The sequence below is a fragment of the Salmo salar genome, chromosome 18, assembly GCF_965601325.2.
Source record: "Salmo salar chromosome 18, fSalSal1, whole genome shotgun sequence".
In the NCBI taxonomy this organism is placed as follows: domain Eukaryota; kingdom Metazoa; phylum Chordata; class Actinopteri; order Salmoniformes; family Salmonidae; genus Salmo; species Salmo salar.
In genome coordinates this window covers 23720866-23746694 of record NC_138308.1, presented here as the reverse complement: position 1 = coordinate 23746694, position 25829 = coordinate 23720866, and the positions used below count along the sequence as shown (strand labels likewise).

Below are 25829 nucleotides of genomic sequence, written 5' to 3'. Positions count from 1 at the left end.
GGGCTACTGTTTCTTAATCCTTTTCTGTTAAACAAAATAGAGATGGAGTTTGATGCAATGCAAATGTAACAATATTTCCCTATTCAAGAATATATAGACACATACTTTATTTGTTAGTGGTTTTTGCCCACGAACAGAGACACTTTGTGAGGTTAAAGTCCATCTAGATGTCAATAGCTAACTGAGTGCTTAGTGTTCATGTAGGTTCTCATGGAAAATGCATTCCGCTCGGGCCATTGGCCATCACACACTCCACTGCTGCCACACAGAACAGAGGAAGGGCACTGTTTTATACCTGGTTGATAAGGAACACGCTTCTGTGGTTAATATACCCCACCAAGCTGTTTCATCTGTGGATATTGCTTGGAGAGGAGAGACAGAAGAGGGACGCTGGAGGAGACTGTGGAATGTTGAATTAGTGGAATAAACACCTTTTGTAAAAACACCATGATGGAACAATTGAGACTCAATGGTAAGTCCATCAGTTTGACATTTTTCATCGTGCACATATTAAGTGTAACAATGTTAGATTTGCTGTTCTTATGCTTGGGTCTATTTGAGTTTTATATGTTGCCTATGTCACATGTTTATGATTCTCGTGTGTGAGGTTACATACAGACTAGCTATGTACACTACCATTGTACAGTATCATCGTCCCTTCAGTAAGTTCCGTTTACCAAGATGTAAAAAAGTACAATATGCATGGTTTATTTACATAATGACATTTCCAATCTGATAATATTACTAATATTTGTAAAAACAAACCAATCCTCCCACCCTATATTACAGATTACAGATAGAAAGGTGGATATGAAATGTCTAGGAAACAACAGAACATTTTCTTATAAATCAAAGTTTGTTGGTTGCGTAGACAGTTTAGCGTATGTTATAGCGGGTGCTGCGAAATGCTTATTGTACTAGCTCCTAACAATGCAGTAAAATGCCAAACAAGTACACAAATAGAAAATTATTAAAATAACAAGAAATTAAGAAATGTAGAACGAAAAAGCACTGTAACAGTAATCCAAATGCAATCTATACATATATACACCGGATGAATTTACAAAAGATATACTAAGAATGATATGTAGCGTAGATATATTAGAGTGAGCTATGTCAAGAATCCAGTATAAAAATACACAGTACAAAACCCCATGCAAATTGGATAGAATGTGAATATAAAAGGTGTGTACAGCAGTAGTTAAATAGGATAAGCCTTGACTAAAATACAGTACTTACATATGAAGTGGGTAAAACAGTATGTAAACATTATTAAAGTGACCAGTGTTCAATGACTATGTACTGTACAAAAGGGTTCTGTCCCCATAGGAGATCCCTTTTGATTCCAGGTAGAATGGGTTCTAAAGGGTTCAACCTGGAACCAAAAGGGATTATTCAAAGGGTTCTTCAATGAGGACAGCTGAAGAACCCTTTTTGGTTCTAGATAGCACCTTTTTTCTAAGAGTGTAGGGCAGCAATCTCTAAGGTGCAGGGTAGAGTACCAGGTGGTAGCCGGTTAGTGACAGAGTCTAAAGTTCAGGGCTTATAGATTAGTGTCTGAGTATATATAGGGTGCATTCCATTTATTGTTCTGTCAAAGTGTTTTGGCAATTACAACTACAGTACCTCACCGCAATGGTAAGTTAAAATAATAAAGAAATAAAGATATCAATGTGATTTGTGCCATGGAAGTGATCGGTGATCGCCCAATATTTAGGGAGTGGAAGAACGATGACTCTACCTCCATTACCTGATGCAGTAGAAGGGTTGATAGCTTGACTCCAGCCCCTCTTCCCCTCGCTGAGAGGCAGTTGGAGTATGACAATGAACCACAGGGGTACCCACCCCACTACCTGGGGCTGTCTCCTCACAGAATGGTATTCACCTGTTTTGTATAATAGTAGACAATAGTTAAATAGTACTTAAATGTAGACACTTGTTTGGTAAGCAGTTAATTGCAGTGCATTCCAATTAGTGTATGTGTTAATCAATAATCTCATGAACTACACTCCATCCGTAACACTCTGTACCATTGTGTTCCCTGAGCAGTCCCTGGTGGATGAGATGGAGGAGGAGTGCTTGTACACTGAGGAGGCTTTCATCTGATGTATGGAAGCCTCTTGTGCCATTACTCTGCTTTAGCGCCACCCTTGTGGTCGTGGTGTTATATGCCCTGGCAGATCGGCTCCGCAGCTTTGTAGCTGACATCTTCATTCCCCAGTACCACTACCCATTTGCTGTACCAATCACCTTTTTACAGGTAGGCCACCATTTGTTCAGGGTTATCATAGGAATAATCTGTATCGGGTTTTGAGTTGTGGTGTTGGGATTTTGCATGAGCCAACATAATGTTTCTTATCATCATTAGGCCTTTGCTATGTGGTAACTTTTACAAATGATAATATCGCTAATTCCTGAAATGTGCTTCTAGTCACATATTCTCAATCTGTTCCCATAGATTAGTATGGCTACTCCCCTGATGCTAGTACTGTTGGAGCTAGGAACACAAGCATTTCACTACAACCGCAATAACATCTGCTAAATATGTGTATGTGACCAATAACATTTTATTTGATTTATGTGCTTATAGAATGTGGTTATGAGTGAACATGTGTGCTTGTATATTAGGGAGTCTCCATGTATGTGTACACTTACAGCAATGGTCACCAACCTTTTCTGAGTCAAGATCAATTTCTGAGTCGAGCCCAGATCTACCGCTCAGATTGTTTTTAAACATGACTTAAACAACGTAAGCCTATGCAACATTAACCAATTAAAAACAGTTCTGTAGCAATGACGTTTGTGCAGTAGGCTATAAGCCTGCCGATGTTGTTATTCTCTGACCATTTTGAAATCATCTATATATACACATACAAAAAAAACGTGTACAGTATATGATCACACTGGTAATAGGTCATTTGTTGTATCATTTGTGAGGCACAGCTGAGTGAGCATAATCATTAGCTTTTTTTTACTGGGCTGATGGCCTGCATCTGATGGTCAGTCTGAGGGGAGGCAAGGAGCAGCGGTGAGGCTGCCTCCCCCGCTCACCGTCCCTCCACTTTCCCTCCCTCCACAGAGAAAAGGGGACACAGTCTTCCAGCTGATGGCAAAACTCAAGTCACACTGCATTATTCCTGCATTACTCCTATGACCAGAGAAAGTGAAATATTCCTTGATAATAAAGAAGACAGAAGCCGCTAATAATAACAACGCAAGCTCATCTGAACACTTTGCTACACTCACTCATTGCAGCTGCAGTGCTGGTTGTAGTGTGAGTGGAAGTAGGGAGAATGTACATATTCCCCTTATTGTATGGAACACTTTTAAATGTGCCTTTAGAAGCCATGCAATTCAGTACTCATCTATAAAACAAAAGCAATTTAGGTCAAAAGAGTACATATTAACAAAGGAAATTGAAGGACAGTACAGTTTGATAGCAATAAAAACTGTACCATAGAGGCATAAATTAAGATAGAGGAAAAACAAAAAGAAATGGAGGAACTTATTCAAGAAAGATCCAGTGTAATATATTATAAAAAGAAATGGACTGGATGGAATATGGGGAAAAATTGACCAAATCATTTTTCAGTCTTCAACATAGAAATGCTACCGATTTTTTTATTGAAACTTGTTACAAATGGAGTCATGCATGATTCACCGAACGATATTTTGAAAGAGGAAGTGAAGTACTTTAAGAATATGTTTTCATTTCAGTCTCCTCCATCTCCAGTAACTGAAGCTAATTGTATAGATTTATTCCCTATTATTAATGTAAAATTCACATCTGTACAGAAAGACTCATGTGAAGGCCAAATTACAGAGGAAGAACTTCTTGATGCAATTATAGCCTTTATGTCTGGGAAAACTCCAGGGCTGGATGGCATACCAGTGGTAGTATGCCAAACTTGTTCTGATATACTCCAAGGACCATTTTTAGCATGTTAGTTATTAACCACTCCTATGTAAATGGTAGATTATCGGTCATGCAACAAGAAGGTCTGATTTTATTATTACTGAAACAGGATCCAAGTGGTATATATGAAGATACAGTCCATTTAAAAAATTGGAGGCCTCTTACTGTAATGCAAAAATTCTAGCTAAATGCTTGGAGCATAGAATTAAAAAGTTATTGTCAGATATTATTCATCCTAATCAGACAGGTTTTTTACATGGATGTTATATTGGAGATAATATAAGACAAGTACTGGAAACAATAGAATACTATGAAATATCGGGGAAACCAAGCCTGGTTTCATAGCTGATTTTGAAAAGGCTTTTGATAAAGTACGAGTAGAGTTTATATATGAATGCCTAGAATATTTACATTTTGCAGAATCTCTTATAAAATGGGTTAAAGTTATGTATAGTAACCCTAGGTGTAAAATAGTAAATAATGGCTACATCTCAGAAAGTTTTAAACTGTCAAGAGGAGTAAAACAAGGTTGTCCACTATCGGCATATCAATTTATTATTGCCATCTAAATGTTAGCTGTTAAAATTAGATCCAACAATAATATTGAGGGATTAGAAATCCATGGCTTAAAAACAAAGGTGTCATTGTGCGCTGATAATTCATGTTTTATTTTAAAACTACAATTAGAATCCCTCCACAGCCTCATAGAGGATCTATATACTTTTGCTAACCTCCCTGGATTAAAACCAAATTATGATAACATTTTTACATTTACGTCATTTAGCAGACGCTCTTATCCAGAGCGACTTACAGTAGTGAATGCATACATTTCATAAATGTTTTATTGTACTGACCCCCCGTGGGAATCAAACCCACAACCCTGGCGTTGCACACACCATGCTGGCGTTGCAAACACCATGCTCTACCAACTGAGCCACAGGGAAGAAAAGTGTACTATATTACATATTGGATCACAAAAAAAATGCTAATTTTACATTACCGTGTAGTTTACCAATTAAATGGTCTGACGGAGATGTGGACATACTCGGTATACAAATCCCAAAAGAAAGAAATGATCTCACTCCAATACATTTCAATAGAAAGTTAGCAAAAATAGACAAGATCTTGCTACCATGGAAAGGAAAATACCTGTCTGTTTGTGGAAAAATCACCCTGATTAACTCTTTAGTCATATTACAGTTTACCTATTTGCTTATGGTTTTGCCTACACCTAGTGATCTGCTTTTTAAATTACATGAACAAAAAATATGACATTTTATTTGGAATGGCAAGCCAGACAAAATTAAAAGGGCCTATTAATATAACAAATCTGAATTCAGAGGGCAGAAATGATTAAATATTAAAGCATTAGACCTCTCACTAAAGGCATTAGTCATACAAAAGTTATGGTTTTCTAGTAAATTAGTAAGAATGTCTCACCCCATGTTCAAGAATGGCCTTTTCCCCTTTATTTAGATTACAACTGCTCACTTTCGGTTATTTGAAAACAAAATAATCTCCAAAATATCATTATTTTTTCAAACTAAACTAGCCTTAGAAAGTTGGTTGCAATTTCAGTTTAATCCGTCTAAGAAGACAGAACAAATAATACAACAAATATTGTGGTTAAAATCAAATATACTAATTGATCAAAAAAATGTATTTTTCAATATATATATTTTTTAAAGGTATAGTTTTTAGCACTGGTGGAGTTATGTCACACATGCAGCTACCACAAACATATGGAAATGTCTGCTTTACCCAAAATTACAACCAACTAATTGCAGCATTAGCACAAATATGGAAGAGGCAAGTGGAAGGGGGAAAAAGTAAGGAACTTGTCTGTCCGGCTTTCATTAAAGACCATAAATGGTTAAAGAAAATTGTGATAAATAAAAATATATAGCAATTTCAATTAAGGACCAAAAAAATGACAGTTGTGCCATATAAATTGCAAAATAGTTGGGAAGAGATTTTCGATGTACCGATTCCATGGCACATGGTTTATGATTTGACATGCAAAATGATGCCGGATTCAAAACTTCAAATTTTTCAATTTAAATTATTTTACAAAATTCTTGCAACCAATAGAATGTTATATATATATATATGGGGGATACAATCTTCCCAGCTCTGCTGATTTTGCTGCGAGGAGGCAGAGTCATTAGATCATTTATTTTGGTATTGTCCATATGTAGCTCGTTTTTGGTCACAGGTCCAGGAATGGCTGAAGAATAGCAACATTTACCTTGAACTAACTCTGCAGATAGCAAAACTGGGTGATTTGAAAAGTCATAGTCAATCGATCAATGATATAATAATTATTTTAGCAAAAATGTTTATCTTTAATTTACAATCTGTAGAAGCTATGAGAATAGAAAGGTTCAATTATTTTGTGAAGCATCACAGCACAGTTGAAAAATATATGGCAAATAGAAATCCAAAATGGATGATGTTAAGAGATAGATGGGAGGGGTTGAATGGAGCTGAAGGGTGGGACTAATAACAAGATAACCAATGTAAAACATACGGGGTCTGTAAAATGTATATAGGTTCAGAGATGTTGTGAAATAGCACAGTTTCAAATATAAATCAAACTGGATGGACATCAGAAATAGAGGAAGGACTAAAAACAAACAAAATATAACTATTGTAAAATAGATTGTGTCTGTAAAATGTGTATAATATGTATGTAAACTGAAGGTCGAAGCGTAAGTGTTAATGTTTATCAGTTTACTCCAATTGGGATTGGAAATGATGCAGACAATTACATTGATGGAAGCAACAATCTATCCTCGATATTAAAGCTGATCCACCCCCTGAGAAAAAAGTATTATAATAATAAAGAAATTGTCGAACAAAGTGTTGACAGTGCTGAATAACAACGTATTCATAAAAACTGCTGGTCATTGCTGTATTCATTGAGTCTCTCTCTAGTCATGGTTTTACAAGTTTTGAAATCTCACAGTATCAACTTGCTGTGCGTTCAAGGTTTCTTTTTACAGTATAGCTTGAGAAATGTGCAGACAGGGTGATCTGAGCTATCTGATTGGCCAGCTGTAGGCCTATAGGTGCACTTGACTTTCAGAAAGTATTCAGACCCCTTGACTTTTTTCACACTTTGTTACGTTACAGCCTTATTCTAAAATATATTTTTTTATCTCATTAATCTACACACAATACCCCATAATGACAAAGCAAAAACCGTTTTTTTTGCAAATGTATTATAAATAGAAAAGTGAAATATTACATTTACATAAGTATTCAGACCCAGTACTTTGTTGAAGCACCTTTGGAAGTGATTACAGCCTCAAGTCTTCTTGGGTATGATGCTACAAGCACGGCACATCTGTATTTGGGGAGTTTCTCCCATTCTTCTCTGCAGATCCTCTCAAGCTCTGTCAGGTTGGATGGGGAGTGTTGCTGCACAGCTATTTTCAGGTCTCTCCAGAGATGTTCGAATGGGTTCAAGTCCGGGCTCTGGCTGGGCCACTCAAGGACATTCAGAGACTTATCCCAAAGCCACTCCTGCATTGTTGTGACTGTGTGCTTAGGGTTGCTGTCCTGTTGGAAGGTGAGCCTTCACCCCAGTCTGAGGTCCTGAGCACTCTGGAGCAGGTTTTCATCAAGGATCTCTATATACTTTGCTCCGTTCATCTTCCCCTCGATCCTGACTAGTCTCCCAGTCCCTGCCGTTGAAAAACATCCTCACAGCATGATGCTGCCACCACCATGCTTCACCGTAGGGATGGTGCCAGGTTTCCTCCAGACGTGACACTTGGCATTCAGGCCAAAGAGTTCAATCTTGGTTTCATCAGACCAGAGAATCTTGTTTTTCATGGTCTGAGAGTCCTTTAGGTGCCTTTTGGCAAACTCCAAGCGGGCTTTCATGTGCCTTTTACTGAGGAGTGGCTTCCGTCTGGCCACACTAACATAACGGCCTGATTGGTGAAGTGCTGCAGAGATGGTTGTCCTTCTGGAAGGTTCTCCCATCCCCACAGAGAAACTCTGGAGCTATGTCAGAGTGACCATCGGGTTCTTGGCCACCTCCCTGACCAAGGCCCTTCTCTCCACGATTGCTTAGTTTGGCCAGGCAGCCAGCTGGGGTCGGGTTCCGAACTACTTCCATTTAAAAATGACGGAGCCACTGTGTTCTATGAGACCTTCAATGCTGCACAAGTTTCTGAGGCACCCTTCCCCAGATCTGTGCGTCAACGCAATCCTGTCTCGGAGCTCTATGGACAATTCGTTCGACCTCATGCTTTGTTTTTTTGTTCTCACATGCACTGTCAACTGTGGGACCTTATATAAACAGGTGTGTGCTTTTCCAAATCATGTCTAATCAATTGAATTTACCACAGGTGGACTCCAATCAAGTTGTAAAAACATCTCAAGGATGATGAATGGAAACAGGATGCACCTGAGCTCAATTTCGAGTCTCATAGCAAAGGGTCTGAATACTTACGTAAAAAAGGTGTCTGTTTTTTTATTTGAATACATCTGCAAACATTTCTAAAAACCTGTTTTCACTTTTTCATTATTGGGTATTGTGTGTAGATAGATGAGGGAAAAAAGGATTTAATACATTTTAGAATAAGGCCGTAACAAAACACAATGTGGAAAAAGGGAAGGGAATACTTTCCGAATGCACTGTACTGTATGTTAGCATGTTTCTCACACTTGCTTTAGTGTCACGTCCTGACCAGCAGAGGGAGTAATTGTATTAGTTTTGGTCAGGATGTGGCAGAGGGTTTGTGTTTTTGTATGTATTTCTACGTTCTGTCTAGTTTAGTTTTTCTATGTTTAGGTTTGAGTGTTGGACTCTCAATTGGAGGCAGGTGTTTCTAGTTGCCTCTGATTGAGAGTCCTATAATTAGGTGTGTTTGGTTTGGATTTTGTGGGTAATTGTTTTTGCACTGCATTTTGTTAGCATGCAAAACTGTTCCTGTCGTGTTGCTGTATTTTCTTGTTTTTCCATGGTCAACGTCCTTTAATAAATATGTTGTTGAACACGCAACCCGCTGCGCCTTGGTCCATTCCTGACGACAGATGTGACATTTAGCCAAAAGGCAGCAGTGTTGCCAAGGCTACTGTCACCTAGCAATGCTTGACTCCCTTCAATGAATGTCTCTTCAAATTCCCATGATTTGTCAATCTGTTTCAGACCAAACAGCTAGCGTTAAGATTAAGAATACTTTCCCGGTCTGGACGACCTGGAATGATAAAGAGAAGATTTCTAATGCTTACTAGCTTTGTCCTGCTTTGCAGGATCAGGCTAAGTGCTCTAAATAACTTAACTGGCTAGTTTGCCTGTCTCTAAAGAGAAGGGTGAGGTGTACCCCTGTGACTGGATAGAGCGGATTAGGAATAGTTTATACCAATAAAAAGTTACAGATGTTTGACAGAGTTTAGACAGAGTTTAGAGCGACAGAAAGTTTCTAGCTCACGTCCCACGGGGGACCAGTACGGAAAAAAATGTATGAAATATATGCATTCACTACTGTAAGTCGCTCTGGATAAGAGCGTCTGCTAAATGACTAAAATGTCAAATGTAAAAATGTCTACTAACAGGTGTCATCATTGAGCAGCCTAAATGGAGCCGTTGCTATTGATACTCAGACACAGAGGGCAAAAATGATGATGAGGGTGAAGAGAGTGACCACAATTACTGATCACAACTACACAAATATTGACCACACAACTACAGACCACAACCACACAACTACTGACCACATCTATTGACCACAACCACACAACGTTTGACCACAACCGCACAAGTAGTGACCACAATCACACAACTTCTGACCACATCTAGTGACCACAACCACAGAGCTACTGACAACAACCACACAACTTCTGACCACAACCACACAACTACTGATCACAACCACACAACTTATGATAACACACCTAATGACCATCCAACTGCTGACCTCAACCACTGACCACAACTTCTGACCACTACCACACTACTGCTGACCACATCTAGTGACCATAAAAACATAACTTCTGACCACAACCACACAACTACTGACCACAACCACACAACTTCTGACCACAATAAGACAATTGCTTACCATATTTAGTGACCACAACCACACAATGACTTACCATAACCCACACAACTACTGACCACAACCACACAACTACTGACCACAAAGACACAACTTCTGACCACAATAAGACAATTGCTTATCATATCTAGTGACCACAACCACACAATGACTGACCACAACCACACAACTTCTGACCACAATCACACAACTGCTGAACACCGCTAGTGACCATAACCACACAACCACTGACCACTCAACTACTGACCACTCAACTGCTGACCACAACCATACAACTTCTTACCACATCTAGTGACCACAACTACTTACCACAACCACACAACTCTGACCACACAACTACTGACCTCTCTTCTACTGACCACAACCTACTGACCACAACCATCCAACATCTGACCACAACCACACAACTTCTGACCATAACCACACAACTTCTGACCACAGCCACACAACTACTGACCACAACCACACAACTTCTGACCACAACCACACAACTTCTGACCACATCTAGTGACCACAACCACACAATGTCTGACCACAACCACACAACTTCCTACCACTCAACTTTTGACCACAACTACTGACCACAACCACACAACTTCTGACCACAACCACACAACATGTGACCTCATCTAGTGACCACAACCACTGAGATACTGACAACAACCACACAACTTCTGACCACAACCACACAACGTGTGACCACAACCACACAACATGTGACCGCATCTAGTGACCACAACCACTGAGATACTGACAACAACCACACAACTTCTGACCACAACCACACAACGTGTGACCACAACCACACAACATGTGACCGCATCTAGTGACCACAACCACTGAGATACTGACAACAACCACACAACTTCTGAACAGAACCACACAACTTATGATAACACACCTTCTAACCATTCAACTGCTGACCACAACCACAACTACACAACTACTGACCACAACCACTGACGACAACTACTGACCACAACCACTGACCACAATCGCACAACTACTTACCACAACCACACAACTCAGACCACACAACTACTTACCACAACCACCCAATGTCTGACCACAACCACACAACTTCTGACCACAACCACACAACTTCTGACCACAACGACACAACTACTGACCACACAACTACTGACCACAACCACACAACTCCCTACCACAACTACTGACCAAAACCACACAACTACTGACCACAACCACACAACTACTGACCACAACCACGCAACTTATGATAACACATCTACTGACATTCAACTGTTGACCACAACTACTGACCACAACCATGCAACTTATGAGAACACACCTACCAACCATTCGACTGCTGACCACAACTACTGACCACAACCACAAAATTACTGACCACAACCACACAACTACTGACCACAACCACACAACTTATGAGAACACACCTACTGACCATTCGACTGCCTACCACAGCTACTGACCACAACCACATAACTTCTGATCACAACAACACCACTGCTGACCACATCTAGTGACCATTAAAACATAACTACTGACCACAACTGCACAATTTCTGACCACAACCACACAAGTACTGACCACAAACACACAACTTCTGACCACAGCCACACAAATTCTGACCACAACCACACAACTGCTGGCCACAACTACTGACCACAACCACACAACTGCTGACCACATCTAGTGACCACAACCACACAACTTCTGACGACATCTAGTGACCACAAACACACAACTACTGACAAGAACACAACTTCTGACCACAGCCACACAAATTCTGACCACAACCACACAACTGCTGACCACAACTACTGACCACAACCACAAAAATACTGACCACAACTGAAAAACGTCTGACCACATAACTACTGACCACTACAACTTCTGACCACAACTACACAACTTCTGTCCACAACCACACAACTGCTGACCACATCGATTGACCAAACCACAAAACTACTGACCACTCAACTGCTGACAACAACTTCTGACCACAACCACACAACTTCTGACCACAACAACACAACTGCTTACCACATCTAGTGATCACAACCACATGACTGCTGACCACAACAACACAACTTCTGACAACACAAATACTGATCTCTCATCTACTGACCACAACTACTGACCACAACCACACAACTTCTGTCCACAACCACACAACTTCTGTCCACAACTACATAACTACTGACCACAACCACACAACTTCTGACCACATCTAGTGACCACAACCACAGAACTACTGACCACAACCACACAATGTCTGACCACTGCCACACAACTACTGACCACACAACTACTGACCACAACCACACAACTCCCTACCACAACTACTGACCACACAACTTCTGACCACAACCACACAACTACTGACCACAACCACACAACTACTGACCAAAACCACACAAATTCTGAACACAACCACACAAAGTGACCATAAAAACATCACTACTGACCACAACCACACACTTTCTGATCAAACACACAACTACTGACAACAACCACACAACTTCTGACCACATTTAGTGACCACAACCACACAACTACTGACCACAACCACACAACTTCTGACCACAACCACACAACTACTGACAACAACTACACAACTTATACCAGAAGCACACAACTACTGACCAGAAGCACCCAACTTCTTACCAAACAACTATTGACAACTCAACTGCTGACCACAACTACTGACCACAACCACACAACTTCTGACCACAAAAACTGTTTCTTACCACATCTAATGACCACAACCACACAACTACTGACAACAATGACTCAACTTCTGACCACAACCACATAACTGCTTACTACATCTAGTGACCACAACCACACAACTACTGACCACAACCACACAACTTCTGACCACAACCACACAAATACTGACCACAACTGCAAAATTTCTGACCACACAACTACTGCCCACTTATCTACTGACCACAACAACTGACCACAACCACACAACTGCTGAGCACATCTAGTGACCACAACTACATAACTTTTGACCACACATCTAACTACTATATCCACACAACTTTTGACCACAACCACACAACTACTGACCACAACTATTGAACCACACAACTACTGACCAAATCTACTGGTCACTACTGACTATCAATAGATTTTAAAATGATTTCACTATTCAAGTTACTATCTACTGGTCACTATCACAAAAATACTTTTAAAAGAGCTTTAGCAAGCCTCACAACTTTACTTGTAAAGTTGCAATCTAGTTATTATTATCATATTTATTATTTATCCTGCTACCAGTCACTTTCTCCTAATCCTCGCCTACATGTACATATCTACCTCAAATACTCCAGTATCCCTGCACATTGTAAATGTGGTACTGGCACTGACCTTGTATATAGCTTCTTCTCTTATTTATTGTGTTTTAAAAAAATGATATATACATTTCATTTTTTATTAGTTATGCTATTTTGATATTGATTACTGCACTGTTGGGTTGAGCTTGCAAGTGAAGCATTTCACTGTACTTGCGCATGTGAAGTTGAACTACAGTATATCTGTGAGTGAGACCCTGGGTGAATTGATACAGTACATGTGTTGCACATTCATGATTGGAAGACCCAGGCCCAAGGCAAAAAATACCCTAAATCACCTGAGTTCGTTTTTTTCTTGATACTGCAGGGAGTAATTGGCTACCTCTTGCAATCTCCAGGATGTCTAATGTTTAAAATGGCTAATGATGGCTAATGTTTACCTGTGTTTATGGGATATCTCTCCCAGGTGCTGGTGACTCTGCTATACTTGCTGGTCCTCCATGCCATTGGCCTGGCGCCACTGAAGCCCTACTCTTTGTCTCTGGGAGAGCGCCTGCTGGTGCCCTCTATCTGTGGGAGTGCCCAGGCTGTGCTGGGTGTGTGGGCAGAGGCCAGTGCCCACTCTGGCATGTACCCACTCACCATGGGCCTGCTGCCCCTGCTCTGTGTGGGCTGGAGCCACTGCCTGCGACTGGCACTACTCCCATCAGTCCACCTAACGGGCCTTATCACAGTCATCACTTTCACCTCCATCACTATCACAGGTAAATGCGTTTACAGTGTTTAGCTTGAGGGGAAAGTCGGCTCTCTAACCAGCATTTACCAGTTAATAACAGACTCATAGCCTCAAATGTGATGGTGTGTCAATCATCTGTGTGTCAGTACACTAACTCACCCCTTCTCCCTGCAGTGTCTCAGGGTCTCCCGTCAGTGGAGGTTCTGGAGTGTCTTTACGCCCCACTGGCCCTCCTTCTCCACAGCCTCTCTCTGACCTGGCTGGCCAAGGTGGCTGAAAACGAGCACCGGCACCACATCAGCTCCCACACCTCGCCCTTTGACCTGTACTTCACCCTGATGGTGAACCAGAGCTTGGTGCTGGGCTTCCTGTGCCTGCTGCACCCGGAGGGCCCCCGGGCACTAGGCGAGGGTAGCTGGCATAGCCTGCTGTTCATGGGGTACCTGCTGGCCATACTGCTGCTGGGAGCGCTACAGAATCTCTTGGTCGACATGGCTGCTCTGGCATTCTCACCGCTGGCTGCAGCAATACTTCACACGGCACGTGGATTAACAAGACCTTTGTACAGCCTGTTGTAGAGATCCAACATAGAAGAGGATGACGTTTATTGTAGAGACTAGTCAGTCTGAAGTCAGTTTTGCATTCCTCTTAATGATTAAAGGGAGGATTTGTCAAGGATAATCTGATCCTAGATCTGTGCCAGGAGCAGGATACATAGTTTTACTACAGAGCAGTATTATTCAGTCTAGGAGCCAAGACTTCAACTCCCATGGTGCATCGCTTGGGACTTTATTTACGTTTGCATTTTGTTCCTAACCTTTGGGCTGGATTGATTTGATTGTTAACTTCAACCAAATAGGAATTATCAGGTGACTTGAATCAAATCCAATCAAGCTTTATTTATACAGCACATTTCAGACATGGAATGCAACGCAATGTGCTATACAAGAAAAAAATTAAAATAATGGAAATAAAAGCTGAAATATTTACTACACAACAAACATAAGATTAAAAAAAATTAAGAATGACACAAACTGAACGACTAAAAGGCACCCTAAGTCAAAGCAAAGCTAAAAAGATGTGTTTTCAGATCTCTTAAATATGTCCACAGTTTTGGTCCCCCTCAAGTTCTCTGGCAAGTTATTCCAGAGGCTGGGAGCATAAAGGCTGCCTCTCCATTCCTCTTGGTCCCAGGCTTTGGGATAGTTAAAAGGCCAGTGCCAGAGGACGTGAGGGACCTACTGGGTACATAACTTAAAAGCATGTCTGACATTTTAAACATGTCTAGCCATTTTAAACAGCATGGATGAGTCGCTCTGTTGTTATCATCTATGCATAGTCACTTTAACTCTACCTACATGTACATATTGCCTCAATTACCTTGACTAACAAGTGCCCCCGCACATTGACTCTGTACCGGTACCCTCCTGTATATAGTCTCGGTATTGTTATTTTACTGCTGCTCTTTAATTACTTGTTACTTTTATCTCTTTTTTATTTTTATTTTTTTAACTGCATTGTTGGTCAGGGGCTTGTAAGTAAGCATTTCACTGTAAGGTCCACACCTGTTGTATTCAAAGCATGTGACTAATATAATTTGATTTGACATGTATTGGCATGCACAATCTTGGATTAATATAAAAAACAATAAAATAATCTTAAAATTCATTCTAAAACTCACAGGCTGCCAGTGCAGACCTTAAAACTGATATAATGTGTGCTCTCTGTCTGGTCTTGGTCAGTACCCATGCTGCAGAATTCTATATGTTTTGCAGGATTTATTTGGAAGACCAGACAGGAGAGCATTACAGTAGTCTAGCCTGCTTGTAAAAAAAAAAGCATGGATGAGTCTCTCTGTAGCAACCTGAGAGAGAAACGGATGCAGTTTGGCAATGTTCCTCAGGTGGTAAAAAGCTATTTTGGTCACATTCTTAATGTGTGATTCGAAATGTAGTTCAGAATCTAAAATAACACCTCGGTTTTGTACCTGCTGTTTTATCTTTGCCTGTGAATTAAAATGCGTGACTAGATTCTCTCTCTGTGCTTTTGCTCCAACATCAAGTACCTCGGTCTTGTCTTGATTTAGCTGGAGGAAGTTGTTAGCCATCCAAGTATTTAAATCACTAATACAGTCTAATCATTTATCCGAGGAGCTAATATCCTCTGGTAACACAGAAATGTAAAGTTGTGTATCGTCTGCGTAGCAATGAAAATCATTGCTGTGATTTCTGATAACGCTGCCAAGGGGTAACATATATAAACTGAACAGTACCAGACCCAAAATCGAACCTTGTGGAACGCCATGTGATATGTATTTTCTCTGAGTTATGTTCACCAAGGGTGACAAAAAACTCTTGACCGGTTAAATACGTCCTAAACCAATTTAGAACTGGACCGGAGAGGCCAACACATCTCTACATTCTGTCCAGAAGGGCATCATGGTCAACAGTGTCAAATGCAGCACTTAAATCCAAGAATACAAGGACAGAGAGCTGTTTGGCATCTGTATTGGCTCTAAGATCATTTAACACTTTAACTTTAACTAATGGAATAAAAAAATTGAGTTAGTTGGCAAAAAATGAATAATTTATTTGTTTGAACACGAATTTCTACAGAATTTTACTTAAGAATGGAATGTTGGAGATTGGCCGAAAATGTCTAAGTATTGAAGAATCTAGATTATTTTTCAGACAGAGTTTCACCATAGCAGTTTTTAGTGCAGTGAGGAAAGTGCCTTTGAACAGGGAGTGGTTAACAATAGCTTGCCGTTCTCCAGATATGCAATTAAAAACAGTTTTGAAGAAGGTGGTGGGGATAGGATCGAGAAGGCAGGTAGAAGTCTTAAGTTGTGATATCAATTTCCTGAACATGTCTGTGTCAACCAGGGAAAATAAATCCATAGTGCCTTTGCGTAGTAGACTAGGGCACATAAAGAACTTCTCATCAGGTCTTGTTTGACTGATACCCATCCTAATGGGTGTCATCTTATCTCTGAAATATGCCGCAAACTCATCACATTTACAGTTGAAGTCGGAAGTTTATATACACCTTAGCCAAATACATTTAAACTCAGTTTTTCACAATTCCTGACATTTAATCATAGTAAAAATGCCCTGTCTTAGGTCAGTTAGAATCACCACTTTATTTTAAGAATGTGAAATGTCAGAATAATAGAGAGAATTATTTATTTCAGCTTTTATTCCTTTTATCACATTCCCAGTGGGTCAGAAGTTAACATACAGTCAATTAGTATCTGGTAGCATTGCCTTTAACTTGTTTAACTTGGGTCAAACGTTTCGGGTAGCCTTCCACAAGTTTCCCACAATAAGTTGGGTGAATGTTGGCCCATTCCTCCTGACAGAGCTGGTGTAACTGAGTTAGGTTTGTAGGCCTCCTTGCTCGCACACGCTTTTTCAGTTCTGCCCACACATTTTCTATAGGATTGAGGTCAGGGCTTTGTGATGGCCACTCCAATACCTTGACTTTGTTGTCCTTAAACCATTTTGCCACAACTTGGGGAAGAATGCTTGGGGTCATTGTCCATTTGGAAGACCCATTTGTGACCAAACTTTAACTTCCTGACTGATGTCTTGAGATGTTGCTTCAAGATATCCACATCATTTTCCTGCCTCATGATGCCATCTATTTTGTGAAGTGCACCAGTCCCTCCTTCAGCAAAGCACCCCCACAACATGATGCTGCCACCTCCGTGCTTCACATTTGGGGTGGTGTTCTTCAGCTTGCAAGCATCACCCTTTTTCCTCCAAACATAACGATTTTCATTATGGCCAAACAGTTCTATATTTGTTTCATCAGACCAGAGGACATTTCTCCAAAAAGTACAATCTTTGTCCCCATGTGCAGTTGCAAACCGTAGTCTGTCTTTTTTATGGCAGTTTTGGAGCTGTGGCTTCTTCCTTGCTGAGCGGCCTGTGAAGTGCACCAGTTCCTCCTTCAGCAAAGCACCCCCACAACATGATGCTGCCACCTCCGTGCTTCATGTTTGGGATGGTGTTCTTTGACTTGTAAGCCTCCCCCTTTTTCCTCCAAACATAACGATGGTCATTATGGCCAAACAGTTCTATTTTTGTTTCAAACTGACTTACATTTAAGGTTCATGTACTGAATAAAAATCTAAAGTTATATGTGTTTCCATCGCATTTTGAACTATAGATTTGTCACAAAAACTGTTGCGTTAAATAGCAAATGGGCCTACTCTGGTCTTGGTGCCTGTACAGCTCACAGATAGTGCGGGAATGCGGTGCGGGTAGGCTCGACATAATGCGATTATTTTATTTGTATTTGTCAAACGGCAGTCAAGCATCGATCATCATGTTACCAGAATCAGACCCTTGATATTTATTGGAAAGGCGCATCAAGATCAGCGTGCACTTTCACCTCCCTGTGAAGTTCATCAAAGTTATTTCATCTGTGGCCTACTAAAGTGCATGGTTGGAAGGACCAAACGCCATTTCACCACATGGCTCCAAGTTTACTTTGACATGATGGTTTTTATATCAATATTTGGTCTTTCCCCTGCCATTTCAAATCAAATAAAATTGTATTATTAACATGCGCCGAGTGTATACAACAGGTGTATACTTAACCAAGAAATGCTTACAAGCCCTTAACCAACAATGCAGTTCAAGAAAGAGTTAAGAAAATATTTACGAAATAAACTAAAGTTTAAACAATCTTATCATATCAAAAAGTAACAACAAAATTACATAACAATAATGAGACTACATACAGGGGGTACCGGGACTGAGTCAATGTGCAGGAGTACAGGTTAGTCGAGGTAATTTGTAAAGTGACTATGCATAGATAATAAAGAGCGAGTAGTAGCAGTGTAAATAGATGGGTGGCCATTTGATTAATTGTTCAGCAGGATGCACTCGATGGTGCAGCTGCATAACTTTAAGGATCTGGGAACCCATGCCAAATCTTTTCAGTCTCCTGAGGAGGGAATTATGTTTTTGTGCCCTCTTCACAACTGTCTTTATGTGTTTGGACCATGATAGTTTGTTGGTGATGTGGACACCAAGGAACTTGAAGCTCTCGACCTGCTCCACTTCAGCCCCGTCAATGTTAATGGGGGCCTGTTCGGCCCTCCTTTTCCTATATTCCACGATCAGCTCCTTTGTCTTGCTCACATTGAGGGAGAGGTTGTTGTCCTGGTACCATACTGCCAGGTCTCTGTCCTCCTCCCTATAGGCTGTCTCATCATTGTCAGTGATCAGGCCTACCACTGTTGTGTCATCAGCAAACTTAATGATGGTGTTGGAATCGTGCTTGGCCACGCAGTCGTGGGTGAACAGGAGGGGACTAAACACGCACCCCTGAGGGGCCCCAGTGTTGAGGATTAGCGTGGCCAATATGTAGTTGCCTACCCTTACTAACTGTTAGTCAGTTAGGAAGTCCAGGATCCAGTTGCAGAGGGAGGTGATTAGTCCCAGGGTCCTTAACTCAGTGATGAGCTTTGTGGGTACTATGGTGTTGAACACTGAACTGTAGTCAATGAACAGCATTCTCACATAGGTGTTCCTTTTGTCCAGGTGGGAAAGGGCAGTGTGGAGTGCGATTAAGATTGCGTCATCTGAGGATCTGTTGAATGCGAATTGGAGTGGGTCTCGGGTTTCCGGCAGGATGGTGTTGATGTGAGCCATGACCAGCCTTTCAAAGCACTTCATGGCTACCAACGCGGTAATCATTTAGGCAGGTTACCTTCGCTTTCTTGGACATAGGGACTATGGTGGTGTGTTTGAAACATGTAGGTATTACAGACTCGGTCAGGGAGAGGTTGAAAATGTCAGTGAAGATACTTGCCAGTTGGTCCGCGCATGCTTTGAGTACACGTCCTGGTAATCAGTCTGGCCCCGCGGCTTTGTGAATGTTGATCTGTTTAAAGTGTGATGGTTCGTCTGAGGGCTTAGCGGGATTTCTTATAAGCGTTGGGATTAGTGTCCCACTCCTTGAAAGCGCCAGCTCTATCCTTTAGCTCAGTGAAGATGTTGCCTGTAATTTCTCGCATTCTACATTTTACAGACACAAAAAGATCCCAATATGTCAAACGAACAAATGATCTGTCGGCTTCCTGTATCCGTCACAGCTGTCATGATTTTTTTTTCATTTGGTATGACTTTACTCGCATAAAAACTGTGGATGGTAACATGGTTAGTGATAAGATTAATGGTAATAAGCAATACACTCCATGTCGGTGATCACCAACTGGTCAGATCACCATGTCTGCACATTTTCCTTGAACCATAGACTGTAAGAAGAAAAGAGGAAAGAGCTGCTGTTTTAATGAAATGCGTGTTCTCCCTACTTCCACTCACACTACAACCAGCACTGAAGCTGCAGTGAATGAGTATAGCAAAGTGTTCCGACAAGCTTGCAGCTTGTGTCGTTTTTTAAATCTAGGAATATTTCATTTTCACTGGTCATAGGAGTAACAACATGAATGTGTGCATGAGGCAGAAATAATGCAGTGCGAGGCAGCCTCACTGATGTTCCTTAGCTCCCCTCAGACTGAACATCAGATGCAGGCCATCAGTCAAGTAAAAAAATATTTACAATACCAGTCAAAAGATTGGACCCATAATTCATTAAAACATCTTTCTTTGTTTTTACAATTTTCTACATTTTTGAATAATAGTGAAGACATCAGAACTATGAAATAACACACAAGAGTTAAACAAATCAAAATATATGTTATATTTTATATTCTTCAAAGTAGCCACCCTTTGCCATGATGACACCTTTGCACACTCTTGGCATTCTCTCAACCAACGTCATGAGGAATGCTTTTCCAACAGTCTTGAAGGAGTTCCCACATATGCTGAGCACTTGTTGGCTGCTTTTTCTTCAGTCTGCGGTCCAACTCATCCCAAACCATCTCAATTGGGTTGATGTTGGGTGATTGTGGAGGACAGGTCATCTGAAGCAGCACTCCATCACTCTCCTTGGTCAAATAGCCCTTACACAGCCTGGAGGTGTGTTTTGGGTCATTGTCCTGTTGAAAAACAAATGATAGTACCACTAAGTGCAAACTAGATGGGATGGCGTATCACTACAGAATGCTGTGGTAGCCATGCTGGTTAAGTGTGCCTTGAATTCTAAATAAATCACAGACAGTGTGACCAGCAAAGCACCCCCACACCTTCACACCTCCTCCATGCTTCACGGTGGGAACCAGACATGCAGAGATCATCCGTTCACCTACTCTGCGTCTCACAAAGACACTGCAGTTGGAACCAAACATCTCAAATTTGGACTCATCAGACCAAAGGACAGATTTCCACCGGTCTAATGTCCATTGCTCATGTTTCTTGGCCCAAGCAAGTCTCTTCTTCTTATTGCTGTCCTTTAGTAGTGGTTCAGACCATGAAGGCCTGATTCACGCAGTCCCCTCTGAACAGTTGATGTTGAGATGTGTCTGTTGCTTGAACTCTGTGAAGCATTTATTTGTTGCAGTTAACTCTAATGAACTTATCCTCTGCAGCAGAGGTACTCTGGGTCTTCCTTTCCTGTGGCGGTCCTCATGAGAGCCAGTTTCATCATAGCGCTTGATGGTTTTTGCGACTGCACTTGAACAAACTTTCAAAGTTTTTGAAATGTTCCGCATTGACTGACCTTCATGTCTTAAAGTAATGATGGACTGTTGTTTCTCTTTGCTTATTTGAGCTGTTCTTCTATTATATGGACTTAGTCTTTTACCAAATAGGGCTATCTTCTGTATACAATCCCTACCTTGTCACAACACAGATGATATGCTCAAACGCATTAAAAAGGAAAGAAATTCCACAAATGAACATGGCACACCTGTTAATTGAAATGCATTGCAGGTGACTACCTCATGAAGCTGGTTGAGAGAATGCCAAGTGTGTGCAAAGCAGTCATCAAGGCAAAGGGTGGCTACTTTGAAAAATCTAAAGTCTTAAATATATTTTGATTGGAGCAGGATCTCTGTACTTTTCTCCATTCATCTTTTTTTCGAGCCTGACTAGTCTCCCAGTCCTATCCACTGGAAAAAAATCCCCCCAGCATAATGCTGCCACCACCATGCTTCGCCGTAGGGATGGTGCCACATTTCCTCCCGACATGACACTTGGTATTCAGGCCAAAGAGTTCAATCTTGGTTTCATCAGATCAAAGAATCTGGTTTCTCATTATCTGAGAGTCCTTCAGGTACCTTTTGGCAAACTCCAAGCTGGCTGTCATGTGCCTTTTACTGAGGAGTGGCTTCCGTCTGGCCACTCTACCATAAAGGTCTGATTGGTGGAGTGCTGCAGAGATGGTTGTCTTTCTGGAAGGGTCTGAATACTTATGTAAATAAGATATTTCTGTTTTTTATAAATTTGCAAATATGTCTGAACGCCTGTTTTTGATTTGTCATTACGGGGTAGTGTGTGTAGATTGATGAGGAAAACATTGTAATTTAATCCATTTTAGAATAAGGCTGTGACGTAACAAAATGTGGAAAAAGTTAAGAGGTCTGAATTCTTTCCCGAATGCGCTGTATATTAGGCTCGTCAGCCTCACAAGTAATACAACAAATTATATACTACCAGTGTGATCATATTCCAATTTTTTTTTTGTATATACAGTATCTCACAAAAGTGAGTACACCCCTCACATTTTTGTAAATATTTGAGTATATCTTTTCATGTGACAACACTGAAGAAATGACACTTTGCTACAATGTAAAGTAGTGAGTGTACAGCTTGTATAACAGTGTAAATTTGCTGTCCCCTCAAAATAACTCAACACACAGCCATTAATGTCTAAACCGCTGGCAACAAAATATATTTACAAAAATGTGAGGGGTGTACTCACTTTTGTGAGATACTGTAATTTAAAAATTGTTTGAGTAGAACAACACTGGCAGGGTAATTCAAGCATAGCCAGTTGGCAATGATAATGTACTGGGCCTATAGCCTATTGTATTAATAAAATTGGCTGGGCTTTGGTTAATATTGAATCACAATGAGATTGTGTAACAATAAGGCACAGGGTAAATTATATTTTCACTGCCTTAACCTCATTTAACATCATATATACTTAGAAAATGATCACACATTTTGTCCCAAAAAATAATGGCTTTATTATTTGACTAAGTAATGATTTAAGTGCTGTACAAAAAAAACACATTTGAAACTACATGTTATATTTAGGACATTCAGATTCAAATATCCAACAGGGATGAAAGTGCCTCTACGTTAGGATCACAACATTTTAGGGTTAGTTACCTTTTAGATCCTGCATTCAGAATCAGAATTGCAAACATGATCCAGTTGTCAAACCACTGTCCTGATGTACATTACTGATTCTGGTGTGGTCCATGGTGTACTCTGTGTGAGCAAAAAGTTTAAAGGCCAGTGTATCTAGGCTGCGCAGACAGTATGAACTAGGTGTTGGGTGATTTTCTTTGCTAGGGCATAATGAGCGGTCAGAGTTAATCATGAATGGTCAGAGTTGGAGGGCAGGTGTTCAGCATGAATGGTCAGAGTTGGAGGGCAGGTGTTCAGCATGAATGGTCAGAGTTGGAGGGCAGGTGTTCAGCATGAATGGTCAGAGTTGGAGGGCAGGTGTTCAGCATGAATGGTCAGAGTTGGAGGGCAGGTGTTCAGCATGAATGGTCAGAGTTGGAGGGCAGGTGTTCATCGTGAGCGGTCAGTATTGGGTGGCAGGTGTTAGACATGAACGGTCAGTATTGGGTAGCAGATGCCCAGACTCTGCAGAAGGTTAGAGGCCGGCCCGGCCAGCCCAGCCTGGGAGGTCAGAGACTCCAGGAGGTTAGTGACCAGATTAAAGTCTATGTCCAGGGGCTGGATCTCCTCCTCATCCTCACCCAGCAGACCCTCCCCGCTGGGGGAACGAGGGCAGCCATTGGCTGCTGGGCCTGCTTTATTGGTGTCCTGCTGGAATCATAGAATTGTATTGTTATTTTACATATTTATATGCAATTAATGCAATTTATGCATCCCTAATCCTTCCTCTTTCCAAAGAACTCTTTACAGAATTTGCACACTGCAACAAGAAGTGGTAAATATCGATCACATCTTCCCTGCTGGTTGAAGCTGTCCCATGCTGGTGCCCATAAGCTCATGGTCCATCTCATCCATGTACTTCCTAAGACCTTCTGAAGACTCTGCCCCTTCATCCCCTCACAGTCCAGTAGGACCATCCATGGCCTCATCCTCATCATCTGAATCCAACTCCTCATCCTTAGCCCCTGAGATATTTACATAGGACATAGGTAAAAAGTACACTGACCACCTGTGACATACGGCCTTCATATAGCACTTACTACTAGCAACGACTTACCCAGTAGTCTGTCCAGTGCACTGGCCAGAGTCTGGATCAAACCCGAAAGGCTCATTTGAATGGGACCTGTAACATAAACAAAGGCAAATTACATTGATACCCGTTAAAGTCAGCCAGCCAGCAGCTAGCATACTACACAATATTATCTCATAACAGTTAGCATACCGATACAGGGCTAAGTAGAACAGTGTGGACAGACAGTCCGTCTGTCTCACCAGGGTAGTTGGACCCCTCATGTGAAGACATGGCGTTGATGAAGTTCTTTATGCTTTGGGTCACAGCCACCAGGCTGTAGCTGCCCCCCTCCTCCTCCTCCTCCTCCTCCTCTTCACCCCTTCCCCCCCCTGCATCTGTTCGGTGTGGATGGGCTTGAGCCGCCCACCCCCACTCCTCCCCTCCCCCTATCCTCCAGCTCCTGGGCTGAAATATCCAGCCAACTCTCACCTGGAGATGGGGAGACATGAGAAAATCAGTGTTTCAATCAACCTTGATAAGCTCATTCTAGCTCATCTTTATGGAAACCGCTTATTTAACCAGTTTACGATATGGGTATGTTCAGTAAAGGCTGAACCCTTCCTCTAAAAATCAGCAGGCCTTATGCCCATGTGGTTTTATCTGACACGAAAGCCAGCAGACTACTTTGTGGTGTGAACATATCAGCGCGGTAAGTGCCATATAATAACAGGGACTTTACTCAATACACCTGAGCTGGTACTAGACTGAGTGACTGCTGTACTGAAGTAATGGGTGTTTTACCCACTGTCCTCTGGGGGTAGATGGGCCTCGCATTTCCTCAGTTCTTCCACGTTGCAGGGATCCCAGCTCTGTAGCAGCTGAAGGATCTCCTCACCTGGGGCCCTGCCACTGGAGTTACACACACACATACGCAGGCACGCATGTAGACAAAGAGACACCAGTGTTCCTACAGTCAAGCAAAGAGCACCCACCTGTGTGTTGGGGTGAATGACTGCTTGAAGAAGTTCTCTGCTGAGGTCATCAGTTCTCTGTAATGTGCAGAGCCCTGCAGCTCCCCCTGACACAGACAACAACCACAATAAAGCTACATTTAAAAAAATATATATATTTCACCTTTATTTAACCAGGTAGGCAAGTTGAGAACAAGTTCTCATTTACAATTGCGACTTGGCCAAGACAAAGCAAAGCAGTTCGACACGTACAACAACACAGAGTTACACATGGAGTAAAACAAACATACAGTCAATAATACAGTAGAAAAATAAGTCTATATACAATGTGAGCAAATGAGGTGAGATAAGGGAGGTAAAGGCAAAAAAAGGCCATGGTGGCAAAGTAAATACAATATAGCAAGTAAAACACTGGAATGGTAGATTTGTAGTGGAAGAAAGTGCAAAGTAGAAATATAAATAATAGGGTGCAAAGGAGCAAAATAAATAAATAAATACATACAGTAGGGGAAGAGGTAGTTGCTTAGGCTAAAATATAGATGGGCTATGTACAGGTGCAGT

General features: G+C 41.3%; 1 protein-coding gene across 3 annotated transcripts; it reads left to right on the top strand.

Moving 5' to 3' along the window:
- The first annotated feature begins 201 nt into the window (after nucleotides 1–201).
- Nucleotides 202–25733, top strand: LOC106577059 (uncharacterized). Of its 3 annotated transcripts, XM_014154767.3 has the most exons (5): nucleotides 202–472; nucleotides 1718–1877; nucleotides 2050–2260; nucleotides 13744–14041; nucleotides 14188–25733. In XM_014154767.3, exons 2-5 carry the CDS (start codon nucleotides 1819–1821, stop codon nucleotides 14589–14591), a joined length of 972 nt encoding a protein of 323 aa, XP_014010242.1. In that variant the 5' UTR covers nucleotides 202–472; nucleotides 1718–1818; the 3' UTR covers nucleotides 14592–25733. The 3 variants fall into 3 exon arrangements, with proteins under 3 accessions (XP_014010242.1, XP_014010245.1, XP_014010243.1); XM_014154768.3 differs by lacking the exon at nucleotides 1718–1877 and having other exon boundaries at nucleotides 214–472; XM_014154770.3 differs by lacking the exons at nucleotides 1718–1877; nucleotides 2050–2260 and having other exon boundaries at nucleotides 211–472.
- Nucleotides 25734–25829: the final 96 nt, after the last annotated feature.

What these genes read in the sequence shown, in the direction of transcription:
- LOC106577059 (XM_014154767.3), top strand. Translation starts at nt 1,819, where the DNA reads ATGACAATGAACCACAGGGGTACCCACCCCACTACCTGGGGCTGTCTC. An exon ending in TACCAATCACCTTTTTACAG is followed by an intron (nt 2,261 to 13,743) that starts GTAGGCCACCAT and finishes TATCTCTCCCAG; the next exon opens with GTGCTGGTGACTCTGCTATA. An exon ending in CACCTCCATCACTATCACAG is followed by an intron (nt 14,042 to 14,187) that starts GTAAATGCGTTT and finishes TTCTCCCTGCAG; the next exon opens with TGTCTCAGGGTCTCCCGTCA.